The sequence below is a fragment of the Somniosus microcephalus genome, chromosome 6 (genome assembly GCF_052327205.1).
Source record: "Somniosus microcephalus isolate GS21.2 chromosome 6, FLI_Smic_1.0, whole genome shotgun sequence".
Classification (NCBI taxonomy): Eukaryota; Metazoa; Chordata; class Chondrichthyes; order Squaliformes; family Somniosidae; genus Somniosus; species Somniosus microcephalus.
Window position 1 is genome coordinate 103,950,238 of NC_140992.1, and position 22,512 is coordinate 103,972,749.

The window sequence follows — 22,512 nt, forward strand, 5'->3', positions numbered from 1 at the left end:
CCCAGGTGACTTGTGACAGTTGCATTGGTGTTAGCACCAATGTTCCGTCTAAACTGTGCAGTAATCTGCAAGGTCCCATGCAGGCCGGTCATCGGCTCTTACATTGTAAATACTGTGCACGCACAGAAATTAGAAGGGAACAAAGCAGAACAAAGCTCAGCTTACGGAGAACACTGGTTAGCACGAGCCCCAGTGGGAGGGGATGGGGGAGAAGAAAAAGTGCTAGTCCTTTCTTCCTTTTTCTCTTCTTAGACAGTCCCTCGGAACCGAGGATGACTTGCTTCCACACTAAAAATGAGTTCTCAGGTGACTGATGAGTCCAATGCAGGACCTACAGTCTCTGTCACAGGTGGGGCAGATGGTGGTTGAAGGGGCAGGTGGGTGGGGTGCTTGGGTTGACGTGCGCTCCCTGCGCTGCTTGCGCTTGGCTTCCGCTTGCTCCCGGCGAAGAGACTCGAGGTATTCGGCGCCTTCCCAGATGCTTCTCCTCTACTTTGTGCGGTCTTGGGCCAGGGATTCCCAAGTGTCGGTGGGGATGTTGCACTTTTTCAAGGAGGTTTTGAGGGTGTCCGTGAAGCATTTCCTCTGCCCACCTGGGGCTCTCTTGCCGTGTCGGAGCTCCGAGTAGAGCGCTTGTTTTCGTATTGGGCATGCGGACGATGTGAGCACTCTACTCAGAGCTCCGACACGGCAAGAGAGTCCCAGGTGGGCAGAGGGAACGCTTCAAGGACACCCTCAAAACCTCCTTGAAAATGTGCAACATCCCCACCGACACCTGGGAATCCCTGGTCTAAGGCTTTCTCCCAAGTGTGATCTGGCACCCTTTTCTTGAAGTGCACTGGGGAATGGCATGATTTTGCTCCTCTGTACTGCTCCCGTGGTTGAATAGCCTGGTAATACGGTCAAGACTTGCGCACGAATAATGACTATTTGGGTATGAAAGGGGCATCATCGCCCATGAAACCATAGCTCAACAAGGAGTGAATGCAGTCAAGAGATGACATGAGATGGGGAATGGGTAAAATTGGCAAGAATACAAAATGACAGAACACACCAAAACAATATCAAGTGCACTGATAAGAAAAAGACTTGTATCTCTTTCAAACCTCTCAAAGCATTGCACACATAATTCCTTTGCGCTGCAGTGGCTTATGTAGATAGGGATATAAAGCATTAATACATAAAAATCTGAGCCGGGATACATCTTTAAAAAAAAATTCAAAAATATGACTGCACGTGTTTTAGAGCAGAGGGCAGATTAGAGTTTTGAGAGCAAGCACAATGGCATCAATCTGCCCATGACCTATCTGACTGTACTGTGCAGCACAGTCATTTTAAAACATGTCTTTAAAAAAAGCATGGAGTTTATTATCAAAATGAGTTCACTGCATGCAAAAATATGCATGTCTATTTTGCCTGCAAGATGAAGCAAGTGCCAGGGAGGGCTGATGTTGAATACTTTCTTCAGCCAGGCTGTTAAAGTTATTATAAAACGCCAAGAAACCAAAAGCTCCTATCTTCTAGAAAAGCTGATGTTACACAGGCTTCCCAGAGTATTCATCAAATTAATACTGCGAGCTAACAATTAATACTGCCACGGCTATATACCTGTAAATCTTATAAATATCTTCTGATCTTCCCTTCCTTAGTCTGAGCACCCAAGCACCAGGGTTGGCTTTTAACTGGAAGTAGCCCTGTTAAGAAAAGCAACATGGATATTCAGTTTCGCTGCAGTCACTTTGGCTTTCATGACCCATTATTGCACCAAATTTAACTGCAATCTTTCAGCTAAAAAGCAAATTGAACTCCAGCCAATTAACTTCCCTAGCACTGGTGCTGCACTTTAAATAAAGGGTAGAACAGTTGAGAGCATAATTGCAACAAAGCAATGTACTCTAGTATATTGGAAATCAAAGGGAAAGTTGGAGTTGAGGGATTAAGAATAGTTTTTTGAGCAGAGGGTTACTAACAACAGTTTTGAATGATGTAAGGATTCAACAGGAGAACAAAAGGACTATGGGGGAAAAATTGGGTGAGTAGCACCACCTGTTAGCGCCTAAAGAGGCAGTCAGTGGCTGTAGCGCCACTGGCTGCGTCTCCCGCGATATTCAGCAGGGGTGCTAATGATGGCGTCAGCCTTTTGCGCTGCGCCACCACCGATGACGTCATCGGTGTGCGCAGCGCCCCATTCGCGGTATTTGGTAGTGAACGCCGCTGTAGCGCCGTTCGCTACCCGCGCCCGGTTCACGGGGCCTTGCTGCGCCGGCAGAGGCGCAAGTTAAGGTGGAGGTGCGGGGCGGCCGCTCTTTCGGCGGCCGCCTGCCAGCACCTCCGTCCCCGGCCTCCTGGTCCCCCCCCACCGCGGCATTGCCGGCTGTTTCCCGAGAGCCCGGCACTTCACCTTGGTGCCGGGCTCTTTTGCCGACACTCACGATCGGGGCTCGCGCTGTTGCAGGCCCCTCCCCCTTAACAGTGGGAGGAAGGCCTGCAGTACCGCAGCGTGCCGTGCCGCAGCGTGTGGTGCTGCGGCACGTAGCGCTGCGAAATTCACTTTCAGCGCCTAAGAGGGACGCGGAGCGCCTCGAGCTGTGCCCCGTTTCCCTCTAGGGGCACTTCAACTGAATTTGCGGCGATCGCGGCGCAAATTCCAGCGCCCAGGCGAACTTTGCGCCACTTGGGCGCCTCAGGCCAATTTCTAGGCCAATGAATCTTGTCTTTTTTATACCAGCTGCATAAGGGAGGAAGTGGACCTGTGCTAGAAGGATGTGGAGTTCAAGCGTGGTCTAAAAGTGCACTGTGGTTATACCTGTTGGGGAAGGAGTGGAGGTGGAATAGTTGAAGCGAATCTGCCAGGGAGGAAGCAGAAGCAAAGCTGAAGCACAGGCAGGTGCAGGAGCAAAGGATTGCAGAGCATAATGCAGGTTTTGTGACGGACCAGGCGTGTATTAAGTTGCAGGTTTGTGTACTGGCACTTCATTTCTAGTATCATATGCTAATCCACTCAACTCGGTACTCTTATTTAAAGTAACACTATCAACAGCTTTCCACTCACTGTGAAGCCTTGGTAGGGAATGACATGGCACCTACACCTCAGAGAAATTGTTTTGTTGAATTTTTTTGGAGGGGGGAGTGGGGAGGAAGTTTGTGTATGAGAATAATGAACAGAATCAATTGGAAAGGAAAAAGCAGATTTAACTGAAGAAGAAAAAGAACTCGTGGACAGATTGATAGAGCATCTTATTTCAAAAGCTTTGGTCAGGATTCATATTTATGTTTGTAAAGAGCTGTGGCCACCTACCAGGTTTGCCATTACAATTGTGTCAACGATAACGGTGTTTGCATTGGTACCCAGGGTAAATTGGAGACCTCTGGGGGGCTGCCCTGTTGAAACGTCGTAACAATGTCCTTCTAACAAAAGGTACTCCAATTCATACTCTGCTGCTACTCCGCCATCAATCTGAAAATGGAGAATCAGGATGAGAGATCTGCATGCTTTTCGTACTTCTTCGGGAACTATTATAAAGCCTTTGTGTTTGTGTTTGGTTATTGTAACAGCTGTTTAAACTGTGAATCATAGAATCTTACCATTTGGCCTGTCGTGCCTGTGAATGAGCTATCCGATTAGTCCAGTTTCCCTGCTCTTTCCCCATAGCCCTATAATTTTTGCATTTCAAGTATATATCCAATTCCCTTTTGAAAGTTACTATTGAATCTGCTTCCACCACCCTTTCAGGTAGTGCATTCCAGTTCATAACAACTCACTGCGTAAAAGAAAATCTCCTCATCTCCTCTCTGGTTCTTTTGCCAATTATCTTAAATCTAATGTCCTCTGGTTACCGACCCACCCGCCAGTGAAAAGTTTTTTTTTTTTATTTACTCTATCAAAACCCCTCATAATTTTCAACACTTCTATTAAATCTCCCCTTAACCTTCTCTGCTCCAAGGAAAGCAATCCCAATTTCTCTAATCTCTCAACATAATTGGAGTCCCACGTCCCTAGTATAATTCAGGTAAATCTCTTCTGCACCCTCTCCAAGGCCTTGACATCCCTCCTAAAGTGTGGTACCCAGAAATGGACACAAGTCTCCAGCTGAGGTCTAACCAATGATTTATAAAGGTTTAGCATAACTTTATTACGTCACTGAATAGGATTTTCTTTTAAATAAAAGGATACAAATGTAACTACCCACCGCCCTACATTTTTGCACAGAATGCTACTGCACCAACACCAAATGACTTGCTCACTTTGCCATGACTCCACATCTGTATGTTGGTTACACTACCTTGAACTTAAAAATATTTAACAAGGCACACCTCCTCCAGGTAAATATTGTCGAGATCATACGAGGTGCGGACAGACTCCACCATCCAGCTTTCAGGGGTGTTGATGATAAGAGTGAAGAGAGGAGACTGAGGCATGTCCAAGAATTTGGCCACTGGTCCAGGAGCAAAGCTGCTGTCTGCTGTGAAAGTAACTTCAGGTTCCAGAACATACCGGTAAATGCTGCAAAGTGGAGGGGAGAAGTTCATTTGAAATCTTTGAATTCGACTTTAATTTCTTTCACCATTTAAACTCCAATATCTTTAAAACCAGAAGCATTTTATTCTCCATTTCCAACCAGATAATTTATAACTTAAAACTAATGCAAAAATGAATAATAAGGCATGTTCAAAACATGAGATTTTTTCATTCTGTCAACCATTTTCTCAGCAGCGTAAATAGTAAGTAGCAAGACTGAAGAACACAAGAACGATGGCCTCAGATGCAATCCTGCATTCAAAGCAGAATTACAGAATAGACAAAAGTGGTAACATAAATGGTCATGGTGTGGAGATGCCGGTGTTGGACTGGGGTGGACAAATGTAAGAAGTCACACAACACCAGGTTATAGTCCAACAGTTTTATTTGAAATCACAAGCTTTCGGAGCGCTGCTCCTTCGTCAGGTGAAGTCCTGACTTCTAACATAAATGGTAACACTGAAGCTTTAGAGCCTCAAAAAAAGTCAAAAATGTCAATTCCAACCTTTTAGAATACTCAACAGTTTGTAATAAAATATCTTGGCCTAGAAATTGGATCACGCCTGAAACAGGGCACGATCCCGGTGCAGCACACACTGCTAATGACGCAAGACCACAGCAAGCTGGCCTGCCAGCCTCATTACAGGTGGGTTGTGGCCCAAGATCGGCCAGCTCAGACGCCGGTCAAGGTCCTTGAGAGTCCAGGGGGAGAAGCAATTGCAAGGGGGCCAAGCAGTGGCAGACAGGTGCCCACGGCTTTAAATGTGGAACCAGGTGGAGCCTTACCCTTCCGGTGGACTGCTGGCTTGGCTGCTGAGAGCCGGAAGAAACTTCTCGCAGCATGCACGGGGCGTACTGCGGTCACGCGCAATGCAATGTTCCCTTTTTTTTTGGTGCGCAGCCCCTTTAACTTGCTGAGCGGCCCATTCAAATTTCTGCACATTCACGGTTTCTCCCATATAAAAGCCAGTGAGGGGTGAGCACAGGACATCCAGACCACTGCGGGAACATTGGCGCAATCCAATTTTGTAAATAGGGTCTTAAACAGACATCAGCCCCTTATTTGCATATGGAAAGTACCCAACTCTTGTTTCAGGCATGCCTACAGAGCAGCAGTAACTAAATACAGGGGGGTGGGGCCAGTGCAGTTCTGATGCGGAATGAGCGTGTGTACACCGCCCGCCATATTGGACCCTTAGGCGCCCATTTTACTCTTGTGAAAAGGGTGCAGTGCGATCAAATTTCTAGACCCTTGTCTTGATTTATGATCCAATATGCATCTTAAACTCTACTACACAATGCATCAACAGCAAATCAATAGCCAGGACAGGGTTACTTGATTAATGTCAACTTACTAATACAGGTCAATAATTTTATGTTCAAGAAATTAATAGCCACTCAAATTATGAGATCAGTAGCAAAGGACAACAGGACAACACATCATGATGTGATAATATACATCCACAGCAAGGCTGTATTACTTGAATCACAAGAAATGTTTTGTTGATCTGTATAGAATTATTCAATTTAATAATCTGTGCTCAATTTTTAATATAAAGTGCCTGATCAGTCTGAGAAAAATGTCCAATCATAGTGTAGTCAATAGCTCCAGATGAATATTCTGCAAGGAACCTGCTACATTAAAGGAGAGCTCACATCTGGCAGGAAATAAATGCCAGTCTCTCAAGCTCTTCAATTAAGGATTAAATTCGGTGCCTTAGCACCTCCCGTTATCACCTCTTACCGCCCGGGCGTGGCGATGTTACCGCCGCCCGCGAAATTCACCTGCCGGTTTGTGGCGGCAGTAACCCTTACCGCCACGTCTGCCTGTGGCCAGAGATTGTGACATCATCCGGCCACGCATCGCCCCGGTAGCACTCCGGACCCGAAATTCATTTCCACCCAGAGGCATCGCCGGGCGAAAACAACGCCAGCTTCAGGGGAGGTGCATCAGGCAATCAGCCACTTTGGGGGCGATGCTTAAAGGTGAGGTGGCCAAGGCAAGTTTTTTAAAAAATTACCTTTTTTGATCTTTTTTTCACGGGTTCCTAGCCACGATCGATCAGCCTGGCACTCTGAGCGAGTGCTGGGCTGATTGCACGGGTTCACCGCTCCCTTGGTGGTTCAGGTAGGTGCCCTTTCTTTTGCAGAGCCTGCAGCGATGACCCTTCCCTTTAAGGGAAGGAAGGAGCCTTCCAACACGGCAGCGCTGCACAGCCCAGTGTGCAGTGTTACAGAACTCACCGCCCTGCCTGCTGCTGATCGCACTCCGAGAGTGAAGTGGAGCGCTTGATTTACCTCACAGAGTTGTCAAACGATGACAATTCATCTGTCAAAAATTTTTGACAGATGAAATGTCATACGCTGGGTGGTCTTAACAAGGTCAATCAAGGGAAAATTGCATGGGTTGGCCAGAAGTTGATGAAGGCGGGACTGAAACCCGACAAGTGGGAGTCCCGCCTCCATAAGCTCCCCATTGGCAAAATCCAGCCCCAAGTTACTGAAAGTGCGAGCTGATAACATCACAGTGAGGGAAACAGGGCACCTGAGACCTGAGGTGAGCAGGAAAAGCAACTGTGTCTCACCTTATCCAATCAGATTGAAGGACTGTGAAATTAACAGCACAAGGACTGAGAAGGAAGTGTGAATTACAGTGGGTGAATTCAATGTCAAATCAGATACAGAAAGAGAAATAAAGGGGGGAAGAAAGATTGGATTGAAAGAGAGAAGAGACAGAAAGGAAAAGTAAAAAAACTTACAGTATTTACAATTTGACACTTTAAAATCTGACATTTTAAAATCTCCAACAATTAAAACCTGAAAGAATGAGACTCCACACTTTTAATAGTTCATTTTCAGTGCCAGAGTTGTTGACCGGCAGTAATTAACTTATCACATCGTTAAAAGGGTACTTAGACTGAAATGGACAAGATTTTACTTGGTGATGAATTTACTTTGTATTTACCTCGCAATATCTACAGCAACTTAATGCCATTCAATGCACTTCAAAGGTGAGCCAGTCAGCGAGTTGCCGTTTTCACGAAGCTAACAGCAGAATGGCAAAACGGACAGTAACTTTTGGATTTTTGAGTTTAACTGCGCATCTACCCCTCACCTGAAGTTGCTGCCTGACTTGCGCATAAATAACGGCGCGCGCCATTAGCCTCACCATTATTTTGACAGCAAATTATGGCCCAATAAGTGCAGCTACTAAACAATTTCTTCATAATATCAGTGAATAAAAATAGAATCATTTTTAAAGAAAGACTTTAAAAGTAATATTTCCATATTTTCAATTCATTTAAATATCACTTACAGAGTCAGAGGGCTGGATTTTGTGAATGGAGACAAGTTGGAGGCGGGACTGCTGCTTATTGTGTCAATATCCTGCCTCCATCATCATCTGACCAACTAGAGGGATGGTACAGGCTCAGCAGGCCAACTAGGGAGGAAGTCACTGACAGAGCACGTCAATGTCAGACGTGCTATCTGTCAAGACTTCTTGAAAGAAGAAATGTCAGGTTTAACAGCTCTGTGAAGCTGTCAAACACTGACATTCTCTGTAGTTTGAGGAGTCCTTGTGTTCAGGACGCATCAAACCTTTCAACTTTGTAAATTTCACATGACTGTTGGTTCGGAGGATCCAACAGCCAATCTGTGAAATCGACAAGGACGATGTCGGGTCTTCCGATCCAGGGGGGATGAAGGCTGTAGGAAGAAAACAAGATAAGTGAACATTTTTTAAACACTTATCACTCATCTTACATACTTACCACTCTACACTTGTACCCATCACTCACCTCTACACCTTACTTCCAGGTGCCTCCGGCCGCCGCAGACCTCCTTCACATCTCCTCCAACCCAGCGGGGTTCTCCAAGGTCGGGAAGCCTTCACCTGTGAAGGTAAAATGGCACTAATCCATTTTTCTGCCTGTTAACCGCCTGTTAACAGGCAGTTAAAAGGATTTAAGCCCTTTCCCGCCTCCAGGAGACGGGGCCCCAAGCAGCACATTTTCCCACCTCCTGGCAAAACGGCACGGAGGCGGGATGGGGGCGGGTTTGCCATCCGGCCCCACTTTCTGCTACTTTACCGGCAGTCCCGCCTCCATGCCCGCCTCCTCGGGGCTTGGAAAATCCAGCCCAGATTTTTTTGCCGCCTCGAGAACTTTAAAAATATCTAATCTAAACAGTCTTTGCCCTCTGAATATAATTCCAAAGCCCTTTCACAAAGAACTGGTTTATTCAATGTGAAAACATTAAACCAGTTTCTTAACAAATCCGTTCGATAGAAACATGCAAATTGTTTGTCACTCATTAGACAAACGTTGCATATTTTAATGATCTGCATGCTGTCTTTAAATGGATTTATGCATGATTGCTGTTCAATTTGTTCAAGGAATAATTATAGCAATTTAATCCAAGTTATAAAAGGCAGTTTTTTTCATCTGAGAATCCATATGTGCGTGTTACAGGAGGTGTTGTTTTGACAGATGAAAAGCAGGAGCTTACTGACAGATGAGAAGTTTTTTATTTCACAAGCTGTCTGTCAACAGGTGGAGGAATTCCCAGAAGCTAAAACATGGGCTGGTGGTTGAAACAGAGACTGAATTCACCAGTTTATTCATTAAGATCTCTGAAGTAAATCAGAAACCAAGCTTACTAAGGATAATTAGCCCATAAGGCACATTCTGTTTGCATTTATGTTGTATTGTACTTTTAATATATGCTTCATATAGCTATTTGTTTGGAAACTCAGCTCCAGAATTAATTACAGCATTGATCCAGAGTTGAATGCCAGAGGAGAGCGAGAGTAACTACCCTCGACATTAAGGCAGCATTTGACAAGAGTATGGCATCAAGGAGCCCTCACAAAACTGAGGTCAGTGAGGGTCAAGGGGAAAACCTCCAGGCTGAAGTCATACCTGATGCAAAGGAAAATAGTTGTGGTTGTCATGAAGGCCATTCATCACAGCCCCAAGGCATTGCTGCAAGAGTTCCTCACGGTAGCATCCTCAGCCCAATCACCTTCAGCTCTTCAAAGACCGTCCCTCCATCATAATGTCAGCAGTGATGCTGTTTGCTAATGTTTCTACTCCATTCTCTACACTCTTCACTTCTGTGGTAATACTGTGAAATCTTGCTCTTCATTAAACTCACTAACAACTCCATGGGCTAGAAATTCAGTATAGCCACTTTTGGGGCGGTAAAGTCGGGCGGTCGCTAAAGTTAGCGCCCGCCGGAAACTGCAGGTCACTTCGCCGAAATTCAGTAGATCTGGCCAAGAGTTTGGGCGAGCGCTGAAACTGGCGTTGCACTCCTATCTTCAGGCGCTAAGCCGGCGGTGCGGACTGATAACACCGAGGCCTGGCGCAACGCAGGTGCGGTCATGTTTTGATTGACAGCAGACACCCTGACGCCGGCCAGCTCTTAAAGGGGGAAGGGTCGACTTTGTCTGCAGCCACGCCCTGGATAGTGGAGCCCTGCAGCTAGGCCTGAACACTGCTGGTGGACCCAAATAGCACCTGAAGCCATGGAGAAGGCCCGTGAACGAGCGCAGCGCTTCTCCCAGCATGCTTTGAGGGTGCTGGTTAGGGGGTTGGAAAGGTACAAAGAGATCTTGTGCCCGGACAGTGGCAAGAAGGCTCCCAGGAGGCAGTACAGGAGAGCCTGGAGGGAAATCGCCCACAGGGTGTCAGTCAACAGCGATGTCCCCAGGACTGGTGACCAATGCCGCAAGAAGTACAACGACCTCACTCGGATGGTCAAGGTGAGTACCCTTTCCAGTGTCCTCCTCATCCTTGCATGTGCACCTCACATTATGGGCAAAGGGACCTCAAAGGCCTAATGGCCAGCCCTCCTCCCGCAGCTATGGCACTGGCATGATCCTCAATAGCACTTTCTGCACTTAACACACTGGCCAAGCTATTCGACCATGGGAGGCAGTGCACACAACAACAGGGCACCACACTGGCCAAGCTATTCCACCATGGGAGGCAGTGCACACAACAACAGGCCACCACACTGGCCAAGCTATTCGACCATGGGAGGCAGTGCACACAACAACAGGGCACCACACTGGCCAAGCTATTCGACCATGGGAGGCAGTGCACACAACAACAGGGCACCACACTGGCCAAGCTATTCCACCATGGGAGGCAGTGCACACAACAACAGGGCACCACACTGGCCAAGCTATTCCACCATGGGAGGCAGTGCACACAACAACAGGCCACCACACTGGCCAAGCTATTCCACCATGGGAGGCAGTGCACACAACAACAGGCCACCACAATGTACTTAGAGGCCGTCCTTTCTCTTGCAGGCCAAGATGGCCCGGAATTTGAAGAGCCAGAATGTCACCGGGGGAGGCCGTGCCCAGTTCCAGGAGCTCAGTGAGCTGGAGGAGAGCGTGGCTCGACTCATGCGTGGCCGGGTGGTTGGCCCTGTTGCCATTGGAGATGCCGACCCTGTGCTGCGACCCAATGGTAAGGAGATGACCATTTGGATCTCTCTCGTTCCCCTAGCGCATCAGATCTACATCCTTTGCCACTGTCCGACCAATGCGCTGAATGCCACCACTCATGCCTCCCTCGCTGACGCCCTGTCCTCACTGTAAAGCTACTCTTGTGCCTTCCTGCTTTCAGCTGGTGAGGAGGAGGTCCCTGAAGCAGAGAGTGCCAGACCCTCAGAAGAGGAGCACGACGAGGACCAACAGGAAGGCGGCACATCGGGGGAAGCATCATCTGCGCCAGGGGATGGCAATGGAGGGGACACGTCTTGCCTGGAGGAGAGCCAGGCGGAAGTGTTGCAGGGGGGTGTAGCTCCTGGGCCCAGTGCCGTCCAGGCATGCGGGAAGGGTCGGGCAGAACGGCGGCCTTCTCCCCAGAGGGGGGAAGTGTTGCAGGGGAGGGCAGTTGCTGGGCCCAGTGGCGTCCAGGCACGCGGGAAGGGTCGGCCAGCTCGGCGGCCTTCTCCCCAGAGGGAGAGTCCGGCCTCCAGTCCGGAGACGGACCTCGCCCAGGAGGTGCGCCTCCTTGATCAAATGTCGGCGGATTCGGAGCGGCGCCACAAGGAGTTCATGGGGGTTGTGGGACAGTTGCCTCAGGCCATTGAGTCCCTGGCTCATAGTGTGGCCGCTTTCGGGGAATCACAGGCCAGGGGTGTTGACCAACTCGCGGCAGCACACGCCAGGGGTGTTGACCAACTCGCGGCAGCACAGGACAGGGTTGTCGAGCAACTCGCAGCAGCACAGGACAGGGGTGTCCACCAACTCGCGGCAGCGCAGGACAGGGGTGTCCACCAACTCGCGGCAGCGCAGGACGCGAGTCGCGAGTTCATGAGTGGTGCCGTGCAGACACTCACTGATCTGATGCGGACACAGACCAGGGCAGTTCGGGCACTCACTTCTGCCACACTCGCTGTGTCGCGGAAGCATCGCCAGGGCACCCGCCGCCCTGCTGCAGCACAGCGGTCTGGCCTCCACCAGATTGCTGCGCTTGCTGCACTGCCAGCCCGGCCGAGTGCCAGTGTCTCTGGCGAACAGCGAGCACGTGCCATCAGCCAGCTTGCCCCCATTGCTGCAGCCGCCACTGCAACTCCCCCAGCCAAGGTGCGACGAGCTGCTGCAGAGACTGATGCTGCGCAGCCACAGCTGCAGCAGTCAGCAGCCGGCCCCTCCAGGGCCGGACCTCGTCTAGGCCGACCCCCAAGGGCATCTGCCGTCACGCATTCTGCCCCTCAGGAGCCTTCCCCCAGCCTTGCAACACCCACAGGGCCCAGGTTGAGGTGGAGCAACAGGTCGGGCAGGGGCCGCACAAGGCTGCACAAGGACTTACCCTCTCGGCACACCCAGTAGAGTATGGTGGCAACGGTGTTTTTTATATGGGGGTGTTTGTGTTGTGGGGGGGCCTTCTTTTGGTAAGGCCGAGGATGAAGGCCAATGGTTATTTATATGGGGGTGTTTGTGTTCTGTTGTGGGGGGGCTTCTTTTGGTAAGGCCGAGGATGAAGGCCAATTGGATGGGCAAGTTTTGTTATTCCTCCCCAGGTTGTGGGAGTGAGATATTCTTTTCACAGTTTTTTGGGGGGTGTTGTCTGTTTTTCTGTTTCATGTGGGAAGGGCCCTGAGTTTGTTAAATAAAGCTTTTTATTTATTCAGCTTGTCCAGGTGTCATGTTTCCAGTGGTTGTTGCGTTAAGCGGCTGAGGGCTTGCGGAGCGGCTGCATTCAGGTGCGTTCATTGCCACAAGCCATTCCCTGACAGGGGGCCTAGAAGTGTCGTTCAATAAGCCGCCGGCGGACGGCCCTTGGACCTTGTGGCTCCCTCCTGGCCTGGTACTCCTCCTCCTCCTCATGGTCCTCCTGCGCGTCCTCCTGAGGTGGTGGTGCTACGTCAGGTGGCAGTGCCTGAGTCCTGCGGATAGCCAGGTTGTGCAGCATGCAGCAAACGACGACGAACTGGGAGACTCTATCCGGCGAATACTGTAGAGATCCGCCGGAGCGATCCAGGCAGCGGAACCGTTGCTTGAGGACGCCAATCGTTTGCTCTATGATGTTCCTTGTGGCTTGATGGCTTTCGTTGTATGCCTCCTCCGCAGGGGTCCTGGGCGCGCGGAGCGGGGTCATGAGCCATGTACACAAAGGGTAGCCCTTGTCCCCAATAAGCCATCCCCTTGGTGGAGGCTGTGCCTCGAACATGTCAGCCACAGTAGTCTGGCGCAGGATAAATGCATCGTGGCTGCTTCCTGGAAAGCGGGCATTGACAGCTAGGATGCGCTGCCTGTGGTCACACACCAGCTGTACATTGAGGGAATGGTAGCCCTTCCGGTTGCGGTAATCCTCAGCATTGTCGATAGGTGCCCGCATAGCCACATGCGTGCAGTCAATGGCGCCCTGCACCATGGGGAAGTCCGCGATCCTGCCAAATCCGACTGCACGCTGCTCCTGCATCTCTAGGGTCATGGGGAAGGAGATGAATTGGTGTCTCCTCGCGAAAAGGGCATCGGTGACCTGCCGGATGCAGCGATGCGCGGCGAACTGGGAGATGTTCGCTATGTCCCCAGCAGCGGCTTGGAAGGAGCCGCTTGCATAAAAGTTCAGAGCCACCGTGACCTTCACTTCCACCGAGAGAGACGTCCTGCACATCAGCTGCGGACGCAGATCTCGGTGAAGCAGCTGGCAGATCTCTGCAACCACCTCCCTTCTGAAGTGCAGCCTCTTAACACACTGCGCGGCAGTCATGGTGAGATAGGACACCTGCTGCCGGTATTCCCTGAGTGGGTAAGGCCTACGTTGCCGACGCCTGATGGCCCCTCTGCGTCTAGGCATGGCTGGCCCTCTCACACAGCGTCTGCGAGCCCTTCGCACATAATGCTGCACCTGAGGGTTGCCACCCCATACAGCCCCCATAATAAACTTGCAAACAGTGAAATCACAATGAATCAAATTTCCAAGCTCTGGCCAGAAGCCAAAAATACCTCTCCTATGTTGTCCCAAATCAGTAAGCTCTGTTCCTTGGTCTCTGTCCAGAAATCCAAAGCACTAAAGTCATTGCAGCAAAATGGCTGGGCTTTATAGGTCAGTGTAAGTGCCCTTTAATTAGCGCTCCCCGAGGCCCGCAGGGCCTCTGTTGCGTTCCACTTCACAGTTCTTAACAGCGCCACGCCCACATTGGGCGGGCACCACTGAATTTCCGGTTTGGGGCGCACAAACAGCGTTGCACGACGAAATGACGTCATAAGCTGCGCGCGCAGCTGAGCGGGCGCAAACACTTTGCGCCGGCGCTAAATGACAAATGAAGTTGGGCGTAGGCGCAGTTCGTTCTGCGCCCGGGCGCTAAGTGCCTAGCGCTGGAAATCTACCCCTCTTATGGCATTAACGGCTGGCGAACGCAACTGAATTTCTAGGCCCATGTGTGGCCAGAGGCAAAATCCTCACTTTTTCAATTCGACTCTACAGCTTAGAATGCTACAAAGATGCAGAAACTTGGTATTGGTACTGAATTTGTCACTGTTTCCAGAGTCTCAGTCAATTGAAAGTGGTTGTTTTACCTGAAGCAGGATAAGTTCTTACCTTTTCAGAGGCATTTCAGAAAGCTTTGGTTGACAGTTCATAAACACGCGAAGATTCATGTTGACCAGCTGGTTTAGAACCTATGAAGATTGAAAACAGGGTGTATGCTTTAAGGGAATTAGTTGATTAACAGTTGAAGCAGAGTAAGGTGCAGGGCTATGGGGAGAGCGCAGGGCAGTGTGATTACTTTAGAATTGCTCTAACCAAGAGCTGACAGACACAATGGGCTGAATAGCCATGTTCTGTGCTGCAAACTTTTATGGTTCTACAGCATAACTTAATGTGATCCATCTTTGAAGTGGACAGACACATTAAATTGCTATTCTGAATAAAATTAACATTTTGGGACAGTAATACCGACCATCATTATTTGTCGGAGATAAATTTTGCATTCAGAAAGGCAAGGGCAAATGTGGGAAGCCATTCAGCCCATCTCGCTCATCCTTTTGAAGGTATCATCAGAATGGTGAACTGCCTCTTGAATGGTTCCATGGTTTTTGCCTCCACCACCCTGCTTAGAACGCCGACCAGCTATTGATCACTCTTGGAGTGAAGTAGTGCTCTTTGACATCTGTCACGATCTTGGCTTTGACCAGATTATACCCTTGTAATGCAATTGTAGTTTAATTTAAAACAGTGCTCAGGATTTACATTTACGGTTCCACTTAGTATTTTATTAGTATTGTCCCTCTTTTGCCTCCTTTCAAGGCAGATAAGTCTGAGCTTTGTATCCTATCCCATCCTCATAACTTAGTTATCAGACATTAGGGATCAGCCTTGAGGTTCTTCTCTATCACCTCAAATACTAACATGTTTTCCTCATGTCTTGCTGAACAGAAGTGAACACAGTAGTCCAGGTGTGTACCAGCACAGTGGCATCAGACTTTACCAATTCAGTCAATAGTTCAGTATTCGGTTAATCTTATTGATTGCTGCCCCACAATGACCTCATCAGTGCTAAATTAAGTTTTTTTTTAAATGCATGCTGCTAAATAGAGGTAATTCATTGAAGGTGAAACACTTAGTTACATTGAAAGACACGATAAGGTGATACATAAATGCATGTTCTTTCTTTTTATTCCTTGCCCCAAGCTACACTCCCCTTCATTCCTGTTGCAACAATTCCTACTCCAGCCTGGCTAGCACATATGGTTAAGCCTGTTATATCTGCAAAGCCAAGTAGTGCGGCATGGAGTATTCTCAAATGGCATTTTTAAATCAAGCATTAACCTGCACAACATGATGCAGAAATTTCTAAAGGCAATAGTTTCTGTAATGGAAGAATCTGGTACAGCGATGGATGCACAGAAGGACAGCAGAGAGAGGAGAAACTGCACTGCAACATTACCAGCTCCACTCACCAAAAGGAATGGGGAAAGCCGTTGAGCATCTCTGGTCACAGGATCGGTTATGGCCATCACTTCAAAGTAAACCTGTTCTTCTTTTGGCCGTAACTTAATAGCACTAGAAAACATCCGAGATATTGGTACACAAAGATAATTCAATCGCTGGAAATAGTTTTATTAAAAAGAAATCACATTTGACTTTTAGGTGAGCAAAAGGTTAGGTCGAGCACTATGAACACAGAGTTTACTGTTTGGTGCTCACCTCAATCGTTCTTCAAAGAACTGGAGGTCGATCCTTGCTTCTCCTTTGGACTTTGATGACAGTAGAGAATCCACTTTCATTACGAGATCACTAGCGCTGGAGGAAAAAAGTGATTGATAGGTATAAATACCAAATGGAGGCCATGGGCCATTTAATAGCCAACCTTTACTTGTGACGGAATAAGCCATATTTCAAGAGATACACCATAATATGAACAGAATTCTGATATTTATTAATACATGATATACTGGATTTAAAAATCTAAAGCCTTGGAGACACAGGATGCAAACAGAAAACAGGCTTCTGAGATGGGATGGTTTGATAACAAAGTTGTAAACACCACAGGCTTTGAAATGGGAATTGATTGTTGATGCTAATACAATGACCCTAATGAAATAGCAGTTTGGCGCTTCCGAAAGGTCTGCGGTTTGGAACCAACACAATGAATGACCCAAGTAAAGTGTTAGAAACTGACACTTCGAACAGGAACAGAATATTAAAAAACCATGGCCTAGAAATTCATTAAGGTGCTGCCAGCTTTGCGCCCAGTTACCGCCTAAAGAGTGATTTAGCGCCAAAAATGAGTTTGCGCAGATATTCAGCGCAGCGGTATTGGCGGCGGTAGCCGTTAGCGCTGCGCCGGCACCGATGACGTCATCGGTGTGTGCAGTGCCCCGGTTCCGCCCCGAAACCGGCCCGATCCCCATATTTAGTTGCGGCCGCCTCCTCCGAAGCGGCCGCAAACAGCGACCAGAAAACGGGGCCGTCCTGCTGCCTTAGTGGGGCGCTTTAAAGCGGAAGGTGCGGCCAGCCGCTTTCTCGGCGGCCGCCTGCCCGCACCTCCTTCCCCGGCCTCCTCCACCCCCCCCCCCCCCGCGGCATTGCCAGCTGCTTTCCGCGAACCCGGCACTTCTCCGAGGTGCCGGGCTCATTTGCCGGCACTCTCCAGCGGCGAGCTCCCCGTTGCAGGCAGCTCCCCCTTAAGGGAAGGAGGAGGCCTGCAGTACCGCAGCCTGCCGCTCCGCAGCGGCGCCAAGAGCGCTGATATTCAGTGTCAGCGCCCCAAGCGGAGGCGGGCACACCGGTATAGTGCCCGGTTCCGAATTGGGGCGCTAACAATGAATATCTGACGATCGCTAATGGCTCCCCGCCCAGCGCTAACTTTTGGGCGCTAGCCAGCTGGCGGGGCCATAGTGAATTTCTAGGCCCATGTGCCTTTGTAAAAGTAACATCAAATAAGGCAGGAAACACGATTAAATATGCAACCAATTGAGATAGCTAGAAATGCATGAACCACCCTAGTTGAAGTGTCTTTAATTTACATGTAGCAAATATGATGCAGGGAACTTTCGTTTAACCGGAGGTTAAATGTCCGGAAAGCTCTATCTACCGGCAAAATTCAGGAGCCGTTTCCTATAAGATTTTTTACTTCTCGTTGCTTTTTTTTTCCAGTCAGGCTCTGCAAGGTCTAGCTGAAGCTGTTGCTTAGCTACAGAGACGCTTTTAAGCTGCGGCCGACTGTTTTGAAGCTGTTGCTAAGCAACAGGGTTTGTTGATTCACACGGAGCTCAAAAGCTCTGTATGTTTTAACATTAGCGCTGGTTTCTACGGCAGTTTTGATGGTACGGCACCAGCTCGGTCCCGTCAGTGCCGGATACCAGAAAGTTTCCTGTACCTGCAGAACACTTTGAAGATATAGCTTCAATAGATAAACCAAGCAATTACATTGTTTTTGTATTGAACTTGGGACACCACGGAGTCACAATGTCTGCTAAAACCAGTTAACATAGAAGAATATTAAGAATTGAATGAAAGACCTTCGATAAGAATGGCATCAAATAAGGACTGCTGTCATATTGTTTTTATGATAACTATTGAACACCTAAAAGGTAGAGACAGAAGTCTGAGATGGGCAGCTGAAATGACAGTAAGAATAGAAAGCATTCAACAGAGAGAATGAATAAGACAATTAGCTTATATCAGCGGGAAACTTCAAAGAATAAACCACTAAAAAGATAGAGCTTTTCAGATGAAAAGGCAGAAGTCGCTGAACGGGCAAGCGTTTTTCAACTTCACAGGCACGCTCTAAGTTTTTAATTTTTCTCAGGTAATCAAGGTATTTGATTTTCTGGATTTAGAAATAAGTAAGAAATGTGGAAATGTAACGAAGTAAAGATTTGAAAATAAGGATCTCTGAGAAATACGAAAATGTAAGCTATTTGTATTTTGAACTGTTAATGTGGCGATTGAATCAACAGCTGTTAACTGTATGTCGGCTTTTAAATAAATCTATACTTTTAGAATTGTCTCAAAGAGTATTTCTGTATAAACTTGCGAACCCAATTTCTGTACTCTTTTGTAAGGAGTTGCAGAATTCTGGGGGGTATTCTGGACCCTCATAATATCCGGAAGGTTACAGTCTAGTTAAACTTATTAAAAGTGCTATCCGGAGGACGGTAACATCTTCAGTCGTTCCTTTCCTTTAGGGAGAGATAGCCTGAACCTTTAGACCCACTTAAGCATCTTATAGAATTCGGCTATCTCTAACTTTAGTTGAAGGTGAACGTCTGGGGAATACGCCTGATCTGGGGTAGCCTGAAAAGGGCTAGGACTTGTAATTATCCCTTCATACTGGTCAATAAGTGGAGATCTATACCAAGAATAAAACATTATTTTATTTTCTCAGAGCCTTTCACAATCATTTTAAACACTGCAAACATATAATTAAAAATAATTATCCCAATTTAGAAAAATGAAAGGCACACTATAATTGGAGATAAGCACTTGTAATTAATCATTTTGAAGGTGTCATCTATATAAACAATCAATGGATTTTATGCAATGTGTTTTAAATGCTTTTCAGTAAAGTCAATTTGTCTTAAAATATGCAATTACAATTTGTATTAATAATATTCTGTGCAGTTAAGACAAAGCTTATACTTGGTACTTAAAAGGCAAACATTAATCAAAGCCAGTGTAAAAGTACTGTGGCTAAAAAAAAACTAGGATGTAGTGGATAAATCAAATTTTACAATATGTAATCAGTGGCTTCATAAATAGAGGCATAGAGTACAAAAGCAAGAAAGTTATGATGAACCTTTATAAAACATTGGTTCAGCCTCAACTGGAGTACTGTGTCCAATTCTGGGCACTGCACTTTAGGAAGGATGTGAAGGTCTTAGAGAGGGTGCAGAAAAGATTTACGAGAATTATTCCAGGGATGAGGGACTTCAGTTACGTGGATAGACTGGAGAAGCTGGGGTTGTTCTCCTTAGAGCAGAGAAGGTTGAGAGGAGATTTTATAGAGGTGTTCAAAATCATGAGGGGTATAGACAGAGCAGATAGAGAGAAACTGTTCTAATTGGCGGAAGGGTCAAGAACCAGAGAACACAGATTTAAGGTGATTGGCAGAAGAAACAAAGGCGACATGAGGAAAAACTTTTTTACGCAGCGAGTGGTTAGGATCTGGAATACACTGCCTGAGAGGGTGGTGGAAGCAGATTCAATTGTGGCTTTCAGAAGGGAATTGGATAAGTACCTGAAGGAAAAAAAATTGCAGGGCTACGGGGAAAGGGCAGGGGAGTGGGACTAGCTGAAGTACTCTTGCAGAGAGCCGGCAGGGGCTCGACCAGCCAAATTACCTCCTCCTGTGCTGTAACCATTGTATGATTCTATTGGAACAAACAGCAATGCTCGGGAGAGCACAATTATACATGCAGTTTATCATCATCTGAACTCGGAGATGATTATACTCGCTCACTTTTACCAGTGTGACATTGCTCACGGTAAGTTGGAGGATAGATTATTTTTTTACAGTGGTAGGAATGTTCCACTATGCAAAGCACTTCAATGGTCTCTAGCTGTCTGTTTCTTTGCTAACCTCTAGTTCATTCTGCATCATCTTCTCTGTCTCTATCTTCTTTCAATTTTTTCTCTGCATGGCTGTCATACTTTCTTGCTTCTGGTGTCTAACTGTCCAGCTCTTTCTCATGGTTTGTGTCTATTTTTTGTAAAGCACTCCTTCCCTCTTCTGTATGTCTCCAATGTGTCTGTGTGGCTTTCACACATGGTCATGCACTGATATAATCAATAACTATTTCCCTGATCAAAACCGAGGGGACACAGGAATGTGGGAGGCAAAATAAACTGTTGGAAGTTGGGGTGGAGCAAGCGTGTCGGAGAGGTGATGCAGCATTGCCAAATTGGGGGGGGGGGGGCGGTAAAATTGAGGGCACGAGAGACTGGAGGCAGGCAAATGCAAGATATTGCGGCTGGGGCAAGAAACAGGAGGAGGAGTGGGGGCAAAGGACAGCTAGACCTGCAACCACAAGGAATGGAAGTGTCAGAATCTGGGATCAATGAGATTGCAGTTTGGAACCTGGGAGGTCTTTCAGAAGGGTGGGAGGGCGGGCGCGGTGTCTCGGTTTTAGCAGCACTCACTCGGAGGGATGGAGCTTTAGGCTTCAGAGTACTTGCAGCAAGTGATACAAGGCCTTCGAGCATGGGGTTAGGGAAAAACTCACTCATGGGGACGTCTGAAAGTTGGGAGCATTCAGAACATTGTGGATCTGGGGGAACCTAGGAAGGCGGAGGCTTGAGTCTGTGGACTTGAAGCGCATAGGGTTCTGCATGCAGTGAGGGTAGGGGTTGAAGAGCATTAAGGGACTGGCAGTAACGGATAGGGGGCTGGAGCTTGGGACCAGTGCGAGCAGTTGGGGCATGGCAGAAGTGGAGTGGGCTGGAGTGAAATGTTGAAGTACTGGGTGTAGGCATACTGGAGGAGAATTGGACTGTGGAAGCACTGAGGGCGAGGTACAGGAAACTTTGTGCTATCTGGCACCCATGGGACCGAGCTACTGCCGTTTTTTTAAAAGCTCCGGATAGACCAGCGTCAATGTTATCAGATAGGAGCTTTTCATCGCAGTATCTGACCACAAACACTGTTGCTCAGCAACAGCTTGTAAACACTCGGCCCGTGGCTTGGAAGCGTCTCTGAAGCTGTTGCTAAGATACAGAGACGCTTTCTAGAGCCTGCCGTGTCTGACCACAAACACTGTTGCTCAGCAACAGCTTGTAAACACTCGGCCCAATAGCTTGGAAGTGTCTCTGAAGCTGTTGCTAAGCGACAAAGACGCTTTCCAGAGCCTGCCTGTGAAAAGAATGCTAGGAGGAAAAAAAACCTAACCAAAACGGCTGCTGATTTCTGCCGTTACATCAAAGTTGCCAGACATTCAACTTCCGGATAGCACAAAGTTTCCTGTAGTAGCTTGCAACAGTAAGGAGTCCAGGAGCACTGCAAGAGGGTGTAGTGTTGGGGTGGTGGGGGGAAGGTGGAAGCAAGATCTAAGACCACTGAAGGAGGAGGTCGCGGCTGGGACCACTGAGGGTATGGAACTGGAACTAGACCAGAAAACACGGTCGGGCCCGAGTATAGGCCCAGGTCTAGGTGTGACCAGAGCAAGGAATTGACCACAGCTGCCACCTAGGAAGACCATAGAGGTGCCACACCAATGCATGGAATAGTTAGCTGCTGTGGAAAGAAGCAGATCCATCAAACAGTAAAAAACATGCGTCATGGGATAGCTGGAGAGGACGTGAAAATGATTTTAGATGGGGAATGAACCATAGTTGCCAGAGGGGCGTCAGCACAAGTAGAATGTGGCCACCACATCTGTTGGGAGCACCAGGAATAAATAGACCTCATTTTGTAGAAAAAAAGGCCGGAATTTTCTCCAGGTAGCCGGTTTGGGGGCGGGGGGCTTCTGAGGCGGGCAGGAAACTTGGGAGGCCCTGCCGACTTTAAAGGCACTGCCTGATTTGTATGTGAGGCCTCGGTTTCCCGTCCACAGCCAGCCATATCGAGAGGCAGGCTGGCTGGCTGCGGGTGGGTAGACCTGCAGATGCAGAGAGGGAGCGAGGACTTGGTCCGGGGGAGGGATTGCCGGGGGTGGGAGGGGGGGAAAGGTCGGGGATCGTGGGGGATCTGCAGGGGCTCGGTCAGGGATCAGCGATTGGAGTCATTCGCGGATCGGAGTCAGTCGGGGATCGGGGATGGCCGGAGGATCGGCCGGAGCATCGGCGCGGGGTGGGCGAGGAGAGAGGGGATCGGGGCCGGCCACCGGAGGATTGTGGCCGGCCTCAGCATCATCGGTTGGGGGGAGTGGGGGGGGGGGGAGGGGAATGCCTCATTGTGGGGATCGGAGGCCTGGGAAGGCGATCAGAGGCCTCGTGGGGAGGTCTCCTATCGCGGGGGTTGGGTTCGGCAGGGACCCTGGATCCAGGAGGTAGGAATAAAGGCACTTACCTCCTGGATGC

General features: G+C 48.3%; 1 protein-coding gene across 3 annotated transcripts in view; it reads right to left on the reverse strand.

The window, feature by feature from the left end:
* Positions 1 to 22,512, reverse strand: part of uggt1 (UDP-glucose glycoprotein glucosyltransferase 1) — a 168,053-nt gene that overhangs the window by 36,013 nt on the left and 109,528 nt on the right. For all 3 annotated transcript variants that reach the window (XM_085990639.1, XM_085990638.1, XM_085990640.1), the window contains 6 exons: positions 16,198 to 16,293; positions 15,951 to 16,053; positions 14,590 to 14,669; positions 4,315 to 4,504; positions 3,299 to 3,457; positions 1,609 to 1,694 (listed from right to left, as the gene is read on the reverse strand). In XM_085990639.1, the coding sequence (XP_085846765.1) occupies positions 1,609 to 1,694; positions 3,299 to 3,457; positions 4,315 to 4,504; positions 14,590 to 14,669; positions 15,951 to 16,053; positions 16,198 to 16,293 (714 nt within the window). The remainder of the gene's footprint in view (positions 1 to 1,608; positions 1,695 to 3,298; positions 3,458 to 4,314; positions 4,505 to 14,589; positions 14,670 to 15,950; positions 16,054 to 16,197; positions 16,294 to 22,512) is intronic.